This window comes from Mirounga angustirostris, unplaced genomic scaffold (genome assembly GCF_029215605.1).
Source record: "Mirounga angustirostris isolate CCGP_5_RB_7025 unplaced genomic scaffold, mMirAng1.0.hap1 SCAF_2, whole genome shotgun sequence".
In the NCBI taxonomy this organism is placed as follows: Eukaryota; Metazoa; Chordata; class Mammalia; order Carnivora; family Phocidae; genus Mirounga; species Mirounga angustirostris.
Genome location: NW_026991710.1, coordinates 64,577,401 through 64,594,615, shown reverse-complemented (window position 1 = coordinate 64,594,615; position 17,215 = coordinate 64,577,401). Strand labels below are relative to the sequence as shown.

At 37.9% G+C, this 17,215-nt stretch overlaps 1 protein-coding gene across 1 annotated transcript in view; it reads left to right on the top strand.

Moving 5' to 3' along the window:
• The window catches only part of PRKG2 (protein kinase cGMP-dependent 2), a 105,353-nt gene extending 101,684 nt beyond the window's left edge, over positions 1 to 3,669 (top strand). Inside the window, exon 19 of the mRNA XM_064584680.1 lies at positions 1,602 to 3,669. Within this exon, the coding sequence (XP_064440750.1) occupies positions 1,602 to 1,697 (96 nt within the window). The 3' untranslated portion in view covers positions 1,698 to 3,669. The remainder of the gene's footprint in view (positions 1 to 1,601) is intronic.
• The last annotated feature ends 13,546 nt before the right edge of the window (positions 3,670 to 17,215 follow it).

Sequence of the window (17,215 nt, the reverse complement as noted above, 5' to 3'; positions counted from 1 at the left end):
AACTTAGGGTGGGGAAGGGTGGGGGCACGGAGAATGACTCAGGAATGATCTCAGTCAACACCCTATAGACTCTAAGCTGTGTTCTCCTTAAAGGAATTTTAAAACCATTTTTAGATTGACATCTCAGTTCTTTCATTGTATGTTTAAATTGTGGAGGATGTGATTTCCACTATGTTGTAAATATTGACATTTTAAAGTAAAACGTTACTCCTTTAAATATATGTAATGTAATCTAAATACCAGTGAGACTGGATGCCCATTAGTCATTTAAAATCTACAGACAGCAATATTACATAATTCCTTTTCCTCTCTGAATTTATATTTTTATATTTCCATCTCATTTTCCCTAAAAAGTTTCATCTTATGTAAAAATATTTTTATGCCTGCTAGTATTTGATTATTCTTTAAATGGCTTTCAACTATAGTTTTCTAAATTTTAAAATTCCTGTAACAAACAGGAATTTCTGTAACAACACACATATTTCTTCTGGATTCAGTTGTAATTACATTTTTATAACATGGAGTATCAAACAACAGAAATATGTTGCGAACTTTTAAAGCAAGTATTTAACAAATATTTCTTGAGAAGAAATTACTTATGTACCGGGGGAGAAATGTTACTTATTAAAAAAAATGGGATCAGGCTCCACATCAGTTCTATTCGTTTTTAAAATTATATGGCTCTTAAGTGCTGAGAATTGTGTTCACATAAATAAGTAACTGGGAGTGGAGGGTTTTATAATAGCAATGTCACTTTGAATGCCTTCTGAGTGATCTCCCCACTCTCCCAAAAAACACATTATGATTTATCATAAATAGTATTTTTACTGATCTTTCAGCTGAGAATTCAATCAGGTACTTTTAAAATTTGTTTGAAAGCAAAGAATTGAAAACCACCTGCTTTGTAAAATAGTTTAATTCCAGAATCATTTCACTCTTTCAACAGGGACAATAATATTTTGAATTGACCCTTTGTTTGGCATTCTGGAAACTTTATATGGGTCAATTAACCATATAGAAATTCAAGGTTGGTGAGAAATTTTTATAAAGTGGAAAAAGGATTTAAAAGTGGCAAATTTTGACTTTTATCAAAGATTTTATTTATTAATTTGAGAGAGAGAGCAAGCACACAGGAGCAAGGAGAGGGAGAAGCAGATTCCCTGCTGAGCAGGGAGCCTGATGCGGGGCTCCATCCCAGGACCCTAGGATCATGACCTGAGCTGAAGGCAGATGCTTAACCGACTGAGCCACCCTGGTGCCCCAAATTTTGATTTTTTTAAAAATATTTACTTTTAAAATGTATTTCAATCTGAAAAAAAAAATAGATGCCATTTCTGTCACCTTTTCTTTTGGACATACTTCCTCAAGCCAGGTAGCTTCTGTTGAATGTAATGCAGTGACTGGATCCATTTGGACTAAAGGGGAGATCTCAGAGGCTGAGAGTGTGACTCAAAAATGATAGTTGGTCATCTTGTCCCCTTACATGTAACTTACCAGTGGTTGCAGTATAAAAGCAGTGTTCAGATATAAAAAGCATTACCTGTATATAACATGCCTAGTCAGCATTATCCTCACCTTTGGTTTAATTCCTCCTCTATTAGCTCAGTGGACCCACAGACCACAGCTACTTCGACAAGTATCCCCCTGAAAAAGGAGTGCCTCCAGATGAGCTGTCAGGCTGGGATAAAGACTTTTGACAGAAGGAAAGATGATTATTGCCTCTACATCCAGAAGAGGACTATAAGGACCAATAATCCAATAGTGATCATTTCTCTCTTTGGAGGAGTATTATGTCTTTGGGGAGACCATTAAGGAAGAGAACTCCCTGCCCATGAGCTGGGTGGACAGTGCGAATATGAAGGTGGTTCTGAGTTATAATGTCTCATTTAGATGCTCTGAATTATTCATGTATTCTATTCTTTGCTCTTCTCAAATGTTGGAGGCAATTCTCTTCCCCTCGCCATAGTCAGAATAATTTTTGTTGAGGGGGCATAATTTTCTCTGCAATCTATTGCTCCATCCCAATCATACATGTCTCCTTTGAGTCTTAATAAGTTTTAAAAAGTGTCTTGCCTTTGAGCAACTAAGTCATGCACATGGAAGGAAGAACACGGGTGAACTCTGGAAGACTTCCCCTACTCTCAACAATTCCATGTAAGCATTATGGCATCTCAAACCCATGGTTTGCAGAAATCTTCGTAGTGGATAGAAGCTCTTGATTTTCACCTGCATTCAACCTAGAAACATATTAACATGCATCTGATACTAGTCTGGGGAAAGGCAAGTTTAAGTATTAGCCAATGGTACCACTTCCTAGCATAAATGAGTTAATTCACCCAGCCAGTAATTATATTCCATTGGGGAACTTTGAAAAAATAAAGCAAAAAAATATTTTTGTTCTCCTGTGACCAGCTGTGATACCTCAGAGACTTTTCAAAAGCCTTTTTAAAGGTAGTTATAATGTGTGGTCAAGTGATGGACCTTTGGTAGGGTTTTATCTTATATACTAAATATTTTCACAAAGTAGAAAACACGCAGGCACAAAATTGTGAAGGCTTTTCCTTCCGATTAAATATGGAAGAGAATAATTTCTAATAGGTAAGGTTGCTGACTCTTTACAACTGAGATATTTTGGCCAGTTTTGTGTTTGTTGCCATTAATAAATCAAGAGTATAGAATAACCACAGTTAATTTTTAATGAAAATCTCGTTGGCTCATGTTGATGCCCTGCAATCACTATTGCATCAATAACTCTTTTTAAAGAGATTTGAGTCACGCATGTGTTTATAATTTTAGATTTGTAAGGTAGACAAGCCGCTGAGGAAGTGATGGGACTTAAGTAAAAGGGACATCCAGAACGTGCCCTCCTGTCTCCTCCTCACAATCTTTCAGATGATGAATAGACTAGTTTCAATGGCACTGGATACCAGCGCCGAAGAACTTTACTAGAGAATGTTGTCATGCATCAACCACGATCCCACCAAATGGATGGAAAGCAGACTTTCTCTGTATCTTTTTGATCTGGCAGAGTAAAAATAACATCTAAGTTCCTGCATTATTCAAGCTTCTGGTTATATTTTCACATGCTAATGTTCTATGGGAAAAGCAACCTCTACCCACTCTGCACCCATATTTTCAGCATTCAGAAAGAGTCAGCTATACGCTTCCTGAAGAGTCAAACCAGTTAAGTGAGGCCCAACCCAAGAGGGTGCATCCTTAACAAATTGAATTTCCACATTTAGAGAATCCTTTTGCTGAACCAAAGAATTTTTGTTTCCTGGAGTAGTATTTTTAAAGATTATGTATTGTACATAGACAAACCATTTTTAATAGGATCAACATAACCTGCTTAATGAATTTCTAAGATTTTTAAAGATTTTTATTTGCATTTGGTTTGTAAGCATTGTATGTTTTTCCATGTATATATTTTTAAATTACCCACCTATAAATGTAGAAAATGTATGCATTGGATGGATATTAGAACTATACAGATAATAGCAATGATATTCTCAAAGGAAATCAATAGTTGTAATTCAAAAAAGACATATATACAAATAAAAACCAACTTAGAGTACTACAGTTTTATTTTGCCTGGGATTGGACATATCAGTATGTCATCTCCACATGTGATTTTATTTTGTTTCCTTTAGAGTACTTTATAAAGATGAAGAAATGAGGGATTGAACCATCATATAATCCCAACTCCGCTCTTTCCTAGCTGAGTGACCTTGGGAAACTGAGTTCATTTCTTTGAGTAAAGTACTAGCTTTCTCATCTGTAGAAGAAGACATAGTAGAGTAGTACCTACTTTAGAGACCTATTTCAGGGATTAAGAAGGATACCTAAAGAGTCCTTTGCTGACATCTGTGAAATAGTGCTGCATGGGTGGGAGCTACTGTTACTGTCTCTATTAGAATTAAAGGGGACTAAATAACCATTTAGCCCTGAACCTATGTATCATTGGTATCTGTATGTACAGTTACTCCAATTAAATCCAGTATTTATCTTTTTCTTTTAAATCATGAAGTGAAGATGGTGGATCAAACTTTACTATGTAAGATGAAGAGTTAATCCTCGCCAAAATGAAGCGCTTTATTAAGAGCTCACCTACTTTTCTAAATTCTAATTTTTTATGAACTAAGGTTATATATGTAAATATATTCTTCGAAAATACAGAACCCATCATATTCCTAATCCCCCAGTACAGAAGCCCATCATATTCCTAATCATCAAATCATTCCTGTTCTCTCTTTTCCAAGTGCAAAGTTAAGTTTTCGTTCTTGAGCCTCTTCTCTGTGGGGCCAACTTTTCATAATTGTAGTTTCTTAATCTTTTCTCTAAATATGAAAATGTCTGGATCCAGGGAGAGGAATGTAAAAAAAAAAAAAAAGTGAGAGATTTGGAGTTAAAGAGACCTGGGTTTGAATTCTAGCTCTGCCCAGATTTGTGTGAACGACAAACCCCATCTTTATCCATCTGTAACTTGGAGATGTACATGTAAAGCTTTGGAGCATAGGGCCAGAGTATTATTACTTGTAGGTCATTGACAATAACCATTTGGAAATAAATACATACATATATTTCTTTTGGCATGATAATAAACCCTTGTTCTTTATTGCTATATGCATTGTGCTAGGAGTAATTACGTCCATTATCTCATTCACACAAGATTCTAAAATAATTATAAACATACGCACTGTTGATTGCCCTCAAAGCTAAACACTGGCTTCGAATAAGCATTTCCTTCACAATTTTGCTGTTATGGTTTTTCATGGCTTCATCCCAGTTCCTAGGACTATATAACAAATTACCCTGCAACTCAGTTGCTTAGAACAACCATTATCATAGATTCTGTGGGTCAGGATTTCAGACTTATGGTGAAGATGACTTGTCTCTCTACCACAATATCTGGGGCATCATGTGGAAAGACTCACAGCCCCGGCTGACTCAGTAGCTGGGGGTTAGAATCACCTACAGCCTTGTCGCCCACTCTCCAGAGCCCAGGCTGAGACCACTCAAAGACTACAACATCTGACCAGAGTGCCAACACATGTCCTCTCCACAGCTGGGATTCTTCCTTAAACTCGTCAGACTCCTTCCATAGAAGCTTAGGATTCCAAAAACAAGTATTCCAGGAAACAAGGGAGAAGTTTTAATCCTTTACTAACCAGCCTTGAATCACATGACATCACTTCCACCATATTCTATTGGTGGAAACATTTAAAGCCCACCCAGATTTGAGGAAAAGGAACACAGACTTAAGGAAGAGAGTTTCATAAAACTTACAAGCAATTTTAAAACCTGCCACAATCCACTTCCTGGTCATAGATGAATCGTATTACTGCATATGCAAAATAAACACATTCCCTCCCAAGAGCCTCCCTAAAAATATTATTTTATTACAGCATCAGGCTCAAGCTTAAGATCTAAGATTTTGTCCATCTAAATCCATTTGAGTGTAGATAAGGATCCTCAGTTGTAATTCTGTGGATATATTCTTTTAGTTCTGGAAGCCTGTGAACTAACTAAGTCATCTATTAGCACACTTCCAACATTGAATGGTAATAACCACAACGGATACTTGCATTCAGAGAGGGAGAAGATAGGAGGCACGAAGCAGTCACTAGTCCATCAAATTCTGAAATCTGGTCTGACACACAGTACCTTTTCTCTGCTTTGGGCTCAGTCATACTCCCCATCAGTTGTTCTCCATAGCTCTTGGCCTCATTGTGTAGAATCCTGGTTCTGCCTTTCAAGTCATCCTTCCTTTTCTATGGGATATGGCTGGTATTTGCAGCTGGGTAGACTTCTTAACCTGTTTCCTGCCTGCAACTGTTTGGTGGTAGAAATGACTTTTTCAATTTGTCTGTCTCTCTCTTCATTCCAAGCTGATATGTTTTCTTTAAAAACTTTGTGAGCTTCCTATGTATAAATCTATGATTCACTCCATTGGACAAAATCTATACTCCACCTCTTCCTGTGAAGATGCTATAGGGAAAATGATTCTTAAAAGTTCTTTTTTTAAAAGAGAGGGTGTGCACAGCACATACTTAAGATGCTCAGAAGGCCTTTTGATCTGAAAAGGTATGGTAGACAACTTCAAAGATGGCTTTCAGTTATCCCTGTTTACGGCATTCATGCTCTTTTATAATCTTCCCCCTTGCGTGTTGACTGAGCCTAGTGACTTCCTTCTAACAAACATTATAATCAAAATCATGGGATGTCACTTCTAAGAGTAGGTTACAAAGTGACTCTGCTTCTCTCCTGTTTACGCCCTTGCCCTCTCATTTGCTTGCTCTGATGGAAACCAGCTTCTCTATGGAAAGGCCCATGTGGCAAATAACTGAAGGAGCCTCTGGCCAATAGCCAGGGACGAAGTAAGGCCCTCAGTCCCACAACCCGTGATGAGCTGAATCCTGCCAATGACCATGGACTTGAGATTGGAAGCAGATGCTCCTCCAGATAAGCCTCCAGATGAGACTGGAACCTTAGCCTATACCTTGATTGTACCTAGTGACAGTGCATGAGCCAGAGTAGCCACATAAACAATTCCCCAGTTCCCAACTCAGAATCTGTGGATGCAAGAAGACACACTGGGATCCTTGAGGAAAAACTACAATTTGCGATGACAAACCAGGACTCGGGAGGACAAACTGGAACCAGTTTCTGTCTTTCATGGTTGCCAACTTGGTCATATGGGTGACCTGCGGAATAAGCTGGCACCCTGCATGTCTCCCTGGCTTGGGATTTGCGGATGCCGATGGGGCAATCTGGCTAGAGCTGGAGGAACCCCAGACCTGGCTGCTAGGTGACCAGTGATCAGCAAGAGTGTGTGAGCTGCCACAGTAGCTTGGTCTTGCATGACCTCCAGAGTAGAAATATGGCTGTTCCTCATTTCCGCATTTCAGATCTTATGAGGATTTCTTCTGTGGCCAGAGCCTAACTCAGAGCCATACAGAGAAGGGACTCCTGGGAGACATTCTATTTCTGGCTTAGCTAAATTGACAAAGTGTAAAGTCGCTCAATTTCAAAACTAGTAAAATATATAATATATAATTATTCTCGTATGATTTATTTAGTTTGGATTTTTAAGTAATGAGATTTTCTTCCTCTCTTTCTACCCGCTAGTTATCAAAGTGGACATAGAGACAGGCCACACAACTCAGTTGAAACCAGCAATAACAATTTGTCTCAGGTGATTTATAGGCAAGTTTTGAATTGAATAAGAGCTGGAGCGTTTTCAATTTTGAAAGATATAAAACCAAGATATTTTTGTTTATTTTACTGTTGGTTACTACATTAAAAATGGTATAATGAAAAGTAACATGAAATTTGTTTCGAGGAAGGAGATGTGCATTGAGGAAAGGGGAAAAAAAAGGCAGAAGAAAATCTGATGTAATAAAGGAAAAACACCAGCAATGCATCAATCCCGGAAACCGAGTAGAGCAAATGGAGCTTCTCTCAAGGGGGATGGGAGAAAGCCAGGTGTCACACCAGAACACAAGCTGACTATGAGTCAACTATCCAACCCTGCTATTTAAAATTCAGGAGGATGCTCAGATTGCTAAATGGATCATAAAATGCAAGATTTGGAAAGTTGCCCTCTTCTATATTCTGCTTGGCCTGTCTCTTATAAAGTCTGTGCTCAGTTTTGCATTTAGGAAGGAGAGTCAAAAGATTACAAAGTGTGTCTAGAAATATTTAAAATTACAATCCATGAATCAAAGCCAAAGAAAGTAAAGAAGGGCTAATAAAAACATATAAACATATATTCTTTTTGAGGGCCTATAAAGATCAAAGGGAGTAAGGGGAATCCTCTTATTCTAATGGATAATGACTGTGAATAAAACTATTTAATGCGTATCTTAATGAATTCACTCAACAGTAATTTATTGAGTGCTGTTCCAATCACTCAAGATGCTGAGGGTATAGCAGAGGGACAAAAACCACAGTCCTAATGAACACTCCTATTTATTAGATCACTAGGTTAATAGTGATGATAATATCCAGGTAATATGATCATGGATATTTTTCTTCTGTATTTTTTAAGTTTTATACATTAGATTTATATCTTATAATAAGGAACAGATTTACTGTTAAAAAAATTTGAATCAGATACGCTAGATATCAGAAAGGTCAATGAACCAAAGGACTGCTGAGCGCCAACGACACGTGTCACTCTGTCACATCACTTTCCAGGCAGGTGACAGACGGTAGCAGAGTCTCTCCAGTATTCAGCACCTACTTACTTAAATCTTCAAGTCAAATTTTTACAGACTCTATTTGTTCCTTACCTCTCGATTCTGATATAAGGATGCAAAGTAAGCCTTTCACTTGATAGGGACAGGTAATTTACTTCTTTAAACATTTTTGAGCTGTTTTTGGAAAGTATTTGGTTCTCTCTCTGCCAGAGTTTCATTGCCTTGTTTCTCTACTTCTTCCTTACCCATAGAGTGTCTCCTGACACCACATTCTCTCTACTAAATGCCTATGCATGAATTAATTAATTAATCAACTGATTGATTGATTTCCTCATCAAATATTTGAGTGAATACTCTGTTCCAGACACTGGTGTGCAGCAGTAAACAACATAGACAGGATCCCTCCCATCATGAACCATATATTCTAATTGCAAGAGGATAATGGTAAGTTATTAAACAGAGTGCATTACATAATTGAACTCAACATAAAAGTTGAATATACATAGAAAAAAATATAAATTAAAAAATATGTATCTGTAGTTTATCTCATCTCCTTTGAGCTTCCACCTACTGGGTAGTGGGAGGGACATTAAAAGTCTCCTCTAGTTTAAAGTTAATCCAAACAAATAATGGGAACAGTCCCTCCAGGGCAGTGGTTCTCAAATTTTAGTGGGTATCAGATTGTAATAGGGAATGAAATGGGTATCAAGGCCTAGGCCCCATTCCACTTCTAGAAGTCTGGGCCTCGGTGGGCTTTCTTAACTCCCCAGGTGGTTCTGATAAACCATGGAGTATGAGAACCATTGTCTAGAAAATATCCAGTCTCTCTTAGACAAAAATGCTCAGATTCTTATTTAGCCTCTTCTAGTTATATCCCTGACCAAAATGGAGGATGAGTCAAAGCTCTAAGGCCAGGTAAAACTACTTGCTAATTGTTTGATGTTTGGAGCAGAAGTTTATGGTGAAGGAAGCTCATCATCTGTTGTCTCGGGGCCAAGACAGGGCCCAAGGTGTCCCTTGATGACTTGGGTTCCTCTCGGTTACCGTGGTACTAGAGGTTTTTGGGGTTTGACTGTGATCCCTTCCAGCTCTAGCTGAGACCTGCTTTTCAGAACTCACTACAAAGCCACCTGCTTCCTACGAAGATTAATTTCCTCTGATAAGCTTCCCTAGCCAGACCTTCAGAGTTACAGGTCCTGTTTTTACACTGTAGAAGGCAAGGGGACTCAGGATAACTCTAGTTCGTGGCCTCATACTGCGGGCTATGCTGGGCCCCCAAGGTTACTATCTGTGCTTTGCTTGAGGGCAGCTTGTGATGAGACCCAAGTGTGGGAAGGAGGGGCTACCTCCCCTCCCTCTTCCTTCCACAGTTTCCAGGGGGTAGAAAAGGACAGGCTTCCTGGTCTTTCTTTTCTCTCTGGATTTCCCTTATATACATAAAATTCTCTGATCTCTTCCACAAAAGTCTGATCTTTTAGAAGCTAAAGGAGGTAGAGGAATTTAGATAATCCTTTTTCAGGACCAAAGGGTGGCTTTTGAATTTCAAAAGCTTGATGTTACCTAAGACTTTCTCAGTACAACCCTACTGGAATTAATCCTAATCAGCAGGTGAATGATTCTAGAAAAGAACCAAGATTTATTCTCAGGAAGGCAAAAAACAAAATCGCATTAATATATATATTTTAAGATTTGTATTTATTTATTTATTTGAGAGAGAGAGAGAGAAAGAAACAGCATGAGAGGGGAGAGGGTCAGAGGGAGAAGCAGGCTCCCCGCTGAGCCGGGAGCCCTATGCGGGACTCGATCCCAGGACTCTGGGATCATGACCTGAGCCGAAGGCAGTCGCTTAACCAACTGAGCCACCCAGGTGCCCCGCATTAATAATTTAAAAGGAGAATTCATTTCCCTTTGCGAAAATAAACAGTAAACTTTCATCACAGTGATAAACTCTATTAATATAATTAAACAGGCTAATGTGACAGAGCGGGGCTGAGAAGAGGGGAGAGTGACTTTGAGTAAGTGGTAAGGAAATGCTTTCCTGAGTAGGTGACATTTGAGCTGAGACTTGAGTGGTGAAAGGAAACAGGATTGAGACAGTCTGGGAAAGAGTGTTCCGGGCAGAAAAATCAAATGCACAAGCCGGGGGGCTATTCGTGAATTTGACATGTTTGAGAAAAGAAAGAGGTCTTGTAAGTTTCCCATAGAGTGAGCCCTCAGGGAGGTAGGCAGGACCAGATCGGGAGAACCTCATAGGCCACAGTAAATAGTTCAGTTTTTCTCCCAAATGAAATATGAAGCCATTTGATTTTTTTCCCCCCTTTTGGAGCAGGGGAATGACTTGATCTGATTTATGTTTTCCAAAGATCACTTTGGTGGCTGCACCATGATGGAGCATAGATTGGGGAATAAAGGAAGCAGGCAAACCTGGAGAGCAGGCAGTTGAATTATTTAATTCAGGGGGAAAACTAATGGAAGCTGGCTCAGACAAAAATGTCAAATGGGTCATGTACAAAGAGCCATGGGTGGGGCAGTGTCTGGAGAGAGGTGACAGGATTGGATGTGAGGAATGAGAGAAAGAGAGGAAGCCAGCAAGGATGATTCTTGGGGTTTCCCTGGTTCTAGGTGAGTAAATATATGTATGCAGGTATATGTATGTGTGCATATATGTATATGTAAATGTAAGGATATGTATGTGTCTAGATAGATAACGTCATCTTTAAAAAATATATATCCTTTATTTTAAAAACAGTTTGCAGCCTGTGGTCTCTATTATTTTTTAAGTAGGGTTGCTACATATTGCTGATTACACTGTCCAAGGTAGAAAAAAGAAAGGATTAACATTTTAATCACTTACGTGAAAGGTGGTGTGCTAAATACTTTGTACATGTTATCCCTCTTGAAATGTATGCCTCAGCTTTATGAAGTTACTGTTTCTACTATTTTATAGGTGAGGAAACTTTACCTTGGAGGGAAAAGAACAGACTAACAGACTTCAAACATTTATTCAACCCACATTTTTAAAGGACCTACTGTGTGTGTTATATTCATAGTTGAGGCTAATAATGGGTACTTGCATTACCATATAGTATGGCACTCTGACCATTTCCTGGGAAAAGAAGTTTGAAATTCTCCTTGTTGGGAATCAGTTAAAACGGAAGACCTTGCCTTTCATTCACTAACTTGAACGAGACAGAGCACCTGTGGTCAAAAATATTCTCAAGCATACACTGGAGCAGGGTGTCAGTTGGAATATGTATATCTTATACAAAACAATGCTGTTATGGTTTTAGATGGTGGAGTGTGACCAGGGTGGGAATGTTTAAACTTAGTTATGTTGTTGTTGTTGTTTGGGGGTTTTTTGGTTTTTATCTCTCTTCATGCCAAGTTCAACTTCTGCTGCCTTTGTATTTTCCCTGTAACAAAGCAACACTGGAGATGCCGGCTCCTCGATGTGGCTGCTTTAGTAATTGTCCGCAGTTGCTACTGACATCATGTCTTTCTTCTGCACGGTCCACACCTCCCTTCTATGGAATAGACCCAACCCACAGACGCCAATGTAGTTTCCATAGCACTCCTCCGTTAGCTTTTCTGCACTTTTTTCAAACTTAAACCCACTTCTGGTTATCCCCAGCAGGATTGGTCCATCAAATTTATCTCCTCTTTTTATGTAGAACTTTTTGGCTTTTTTTGGTTTTGCATTTGTTTTGTTTTGGTTTGGTTTGGGTTTTTTTGTTTTGTTGCTTCTATGCCTTGCATTCATGGTGTGCAAGTATGAAAATAAACAAACAAGGTTATTTTTAAATGGTAGCAAAGATATATTCGAAAGATTGTTGGCCATTCAGGGAAGTTGCCTACAGAACCATGTAATAAATCCGTTCATCCTTTACTCCAGCTTCTCTCTAGATGGAAAGGGCAACCTAAGGATGTATGGAAATGACTTGGAAATCCACACGAGAAAAGTCTGAAAATATAGACCAGAAGGAATGATAAGCAATATACTATTTTGGTTCAAAATAATGTACTGTTATTAAGAGAAGAAATTTACTTTCTCATAAACTAGGAGGGGGTGTAGGATGCCAAACATTTTGGACTAAGTGTATAGCCTTCCAAAGAAATTACTTCAGGCATTGAGGGCAGCATTCATATAAGAGAGTAAATTCTAGTATGCTCACTAGATACTGGGTCATACTACCCTCATACCTTACTCTTCCACTGGCCAGATTTTATTTATCTGTTATGTTTTTTACTACCTGAATTAAAGCTCAGTACTACTACAACTCTTTAATCAAACTCTGGGCATTCATATTTTCTTTTTTTTTTTTTTTCAGATTTATTTATTTATTTTAGAGGGATTGAGAGAGAGCGAGAGTGCAGGTGAGCAGCAGGGAGGAGCAGAGGGAGAGGAAGAGAAAGAATCTCAAGCAGACTCCCCACTGAGAGTCAAGTCTGATGAGGGGGGCGCTTGATCTCACGACCCTGAGATCATGACCTGAGCCAGAATCAAGTGTCATGTCGGACACCCAGACGCCCCTGGGCATTCAGATTTTCAGCTTCTACAATATTAGAAGTTTTAGTACTTTCTGCTAAACATGTCTAAAACACAAGTCCCCATCTTTCATCCTCCAAATCTTGCTTCTCTTGTCATTTCTCTACGGAAGAAGCTAAAGAGCTGTTAAACTCAGCCTCCATGGCAATATAGGCCAACTAGCTTATGTAAAGATTCAACACTTCCAATTTAATACTCTGTTCGGGACTCCAGGATTCTCTCTCTTCATTCTTCACAGCTGCTCCATATGATCAAACCTTCACCACTCTCCTCAATTCCTTTGGCGCATCCCTCCTTACAGATGACTTTGCCTCCTAGTTGGTTTTTCATATCACCTGTATAACTGACTGCAAGTCCCTACCCTCAGACCGGACCTTACTGCCGAGCCCCCAACCAGCAGACCTCTGATCGTATTCACCTAAATTTTCTAGTAACCAAAAACTCAGTTCAGAACTGAACTTGTCCTCCTGCATCTCCATCTCTGTTCAAGTTAACACCATCTCTTGCCAGGATTGTTTGAACTCTTTAGGATTGCTCTCCTTGCATCCAGCCTAGATTTCTGTCAGTTAGCATGTGTATTTCTGTTTTGTCTAAATTTGTCTAATTTCATTTTGCTTAAAAGAGCTTCATCCAAATTAAAACTAACTTTTATGTTAAATTAAATTTTGGATAAAGGATCTTGAGAGTAATCTAAGAAATGCTTATTGTGTTCAAAAGGACATTAGAAAAAAAAAATCAAGCACTCAATGCAATAAAGCTAGAACCAATAGTAGGGTAATCCCCAAACAACTGTTCAGTAGGAAATGAGATACTTTGTTTTTCAAAATGACTCTGAGTTTTAAAGATGACTTTAAAATATAAGATTTCATGGTAGAAATTAATAAGAACATGAGCAATACATTTCAAACACCTGTGGGACATAGTGAAATAGTACCCAGAGGAAAATGGTTATTCTTCCATGAAGTTATTAAAACACTGTAAGAACTGAAAATAAGTGAACTCTATATTCACTTCAAGAAGCTAGAAAAATAAAAAGAATTAATCCTAGGGAATTATAAGAAACTATTTTATTGATTAAAGCATTACTTCACAAAAGAAAAAAAAAACCCTTAGATCTTTATTACAGACAAAAGCTGATTTTTTTGAAAAGATCATCATAACAGAAAAAAAAAATGTACATTTGACCCAGGAGAGAAAGCATAAATAATGATGCCAGGAGTAAGAAAAGGACTAATGACAGATTTGAGTTCACGTAAATGAGAAAATAAATTACAAAGGTAGATAAAAAAATAATTTCCAAGAGCATGTAAATCACTAAAGATCAATTCTTGTAGAGATAGAATATCTGAATAGTCCAAAATGAAATGATAACCACCTCTCTCCACAAGGCAGTCAGCTCAGATAATTTAATAGTGTTCAATAGATAATTCTATGATAGTTAAACTCTGTACAAAGAAAGAAAAGTACTTCCCAATTCATTCTCTATAGCTAGTATAACCATGATATCCAACTATCCAATTGTTTTTTATATAGCAACAAAAACATACACCAATCTTATTTATAGAAATGGATATGAAGTCCTAAATAAGATATCACAAATCATATCCAAAAACAACATTACAAGACTCACTGTACCAGCTAGAGTTTGGCTCTAAACTATTTGGAAACATATTAATGTAATTTGTAAGATAAATGGATTAATGGAAAAACATATAATCATATTGACAGGTAATTTTTAAAAGATAAGATTTAAGATCCAATTGGGAAAAATCTCTGTAGAAAAAGCTAGGTATTTTTCAAATGAAACTCACAAATTGTTTCTAAAGTTGATCTGGAATAGCATATGCAAAAGAATAGTCAAAAATTTTATAAATAAGAACATTATTACTATCTCATATTTGTGAAGAATGTACAACTTCCAAATCACTCTCATGTGAATTATTAAATTTGATTTGAAATATAGATAGGACCCATACTACCGCTCTCTCTAGATAAAGTCACCTTATCTTTTTACCTTGATTATTGAAATCCTTGCCTTGCTGGTCTCACAGCTTCTGCTTCTGGCCCCATTTCATCTATTCTCAATACAGTAGCCCAAGTGATCTGTTAAATATAAGCCAGGAAATATTATGTCTCTCTACAAAACCTTATGATACCTTCCCATCTCTTTCAGAGAAAAAGCCAAAATCATTCCTTCCCTATAGCCAACCCACCCCACCTCCACCTCCGTTTCCCTCCCTCACTTCCTGTCCCACTTATTTCTCTCGCTCTCCTCCAATCACATTGGCTTCCTCACACTTCCTCACATATGAGGGTTATACTCCCACCTCAGGGTCTTTGCACTGACTCCTGCCTCTGACACATGCTTTTCCTGATACATTTGCCTTCTTTAGATTTTGACTCAAACCTCACCTTCTCAGTGTGGTTTTCTTGATGACCCTACTTAGAATTTCAAGTGCCTTCTTTCTCTTTATCTGTCTTCTCCTTGTTACTTTATTCCATAGCCTTTCCTGATCCCTAATACAATACACATTTTATATATTTGACTTGCATACATTGTTTATCTTCTGTCTTCCTCCAGTACAATGTAACCTTGATGAAGACAGGGTCTTCTATGCCCAGTGTCTGGAACAGTGCTAAACAGATGTGAGCACTCAACAAGAATTTCTTGGATGAATGCATGGGTTACAGATGGAGTAACCGATCCCAGAATAGTTAAATAACCTACCCTCTGTTAGCAAGACTTCATTAGGGCCTCCATCTTCCGATTCTCTAATCCACTCTATTTTTCCAGCACACTCTTATCACTATGATATCCATATCATAAATTTGAATTTGCATTTATTTTGGTTGTCTGTTACTTTTAAGTACTTCCAAGTGAATAAATTTTGTTTCCTAACAGAAGAACCACAGAATTTAGAGTATAGCTTGAATCTGTTCATTTCTCAAATATTTCCTTTTAAGAATGTGATTGCTTTGTTTTTTTATACCCTAATAAAGACCCTAGAATGTTCAAATTAGTATGTTAAATAGAAGAGCACATTAGACCAAGCTGTGTATAGATACACAAAATACTATTTTTTATGAATGTGATGTGATGTAGATAAGTTCTCTAGAGATGCCTTGATTTGCAGAAAATTCAGGGGATGACATCTTTACATTTTTATATAAAACCATCAATATTATGCAACATTCTGACTTTCACATCAAGCTGCAAGACCCAAGCTGTCCTTGTATATTTTTGCCTGAGACTCTTAGTATTTATCAGGGAACTAGAGGGAGAATAAAGGTGTTAGATTATTTTTCAGCCTGAACTGTATACATTAAAAGAAAACCTACAGGAATAGGCAATAATATATATTTTTTGAAGCATTGAAAATATACCAGGGGACTTTTGTTTTAACCTGAAAGTTTCCTCTGTCTTGGAGGTCACACATAAGGCACTCCTCTACTGTCCAGCTAAATAATTGATTATTTTCTCAAGTTTGTCTTTAAATGTCTCAATCATTCTCAAGCTTAGTAACATAAAGGTTGATGCAGGGGAGCTCTGTAATAGTTGTTATGAACTGGAGCTGTTTAGAGGGGGAAATAGTTAGACATAGTAGTTATAAATCTGTAAGGTGATATTTTCTCTATTTCTAAATGAGGGTTAAATTAACTTGACTCATGGTAAGCCTCCTGGGGAAGCTGGGGTGATTCATTTTTGTACAAGTGAAGCGAATGATCTTGAATTTTAAAAAGTGGGAGTGCTCGGGTTATAATTGCCATTCCTTGTTCTATTTGTCTTACTTTCATCCATGTCTCATTTGTGTTTATATTTGATGGTTCAGGGAAATGCAGGTGACTGCCAAAAACTGTGAATTTAAGAAATAAGGCATAGAATAGGATGGCAATTGCAAAATGTGCCATGTTCTCTGTGAAAACTGACAGAAAAATAAAGAGTGTGACAAAAGCATTCCTGAATAATATTTCCTGAAAAGGTTTTAATTGAACACACGAGATCAAGAGGAATTCCATTCTGGATCCATCCAGCATTTCATCCTTTAGATAAAATTAAGACGTGAACCCATTTCTTGATTTTTTCCCCCCTATTTCAGTGCAGCAACATTTCCTCATCAGGTGAATCTATAGCTCAGAATACTTTTGGGGCAGAAATTTCTGACTGAGGACAGAGATGCAGAGAATATTCTTTGTCTTTAAAGATAATAAAGATTAAGGGGAGGGAGAGAATAGGAGGGGGAGAGGGAAAGAGGTCTAGGAACACCTAAAATGCAATTGCAAATTTTCACTGAGGAGCCTCACAAATGGATAATTAGCTCACAACAGAAAGTCAGATAAAACCTTTTGATCTCCAGCTTTAACTAGAATTGTCCCCATTGGAAGAGCCATTTCTGCAGAGTGGCGGGGTCACATCCTGGTTAACCCGAGGGTCACTGGGGACACTTGGAGGCTGGGACGCTTGTAAGCA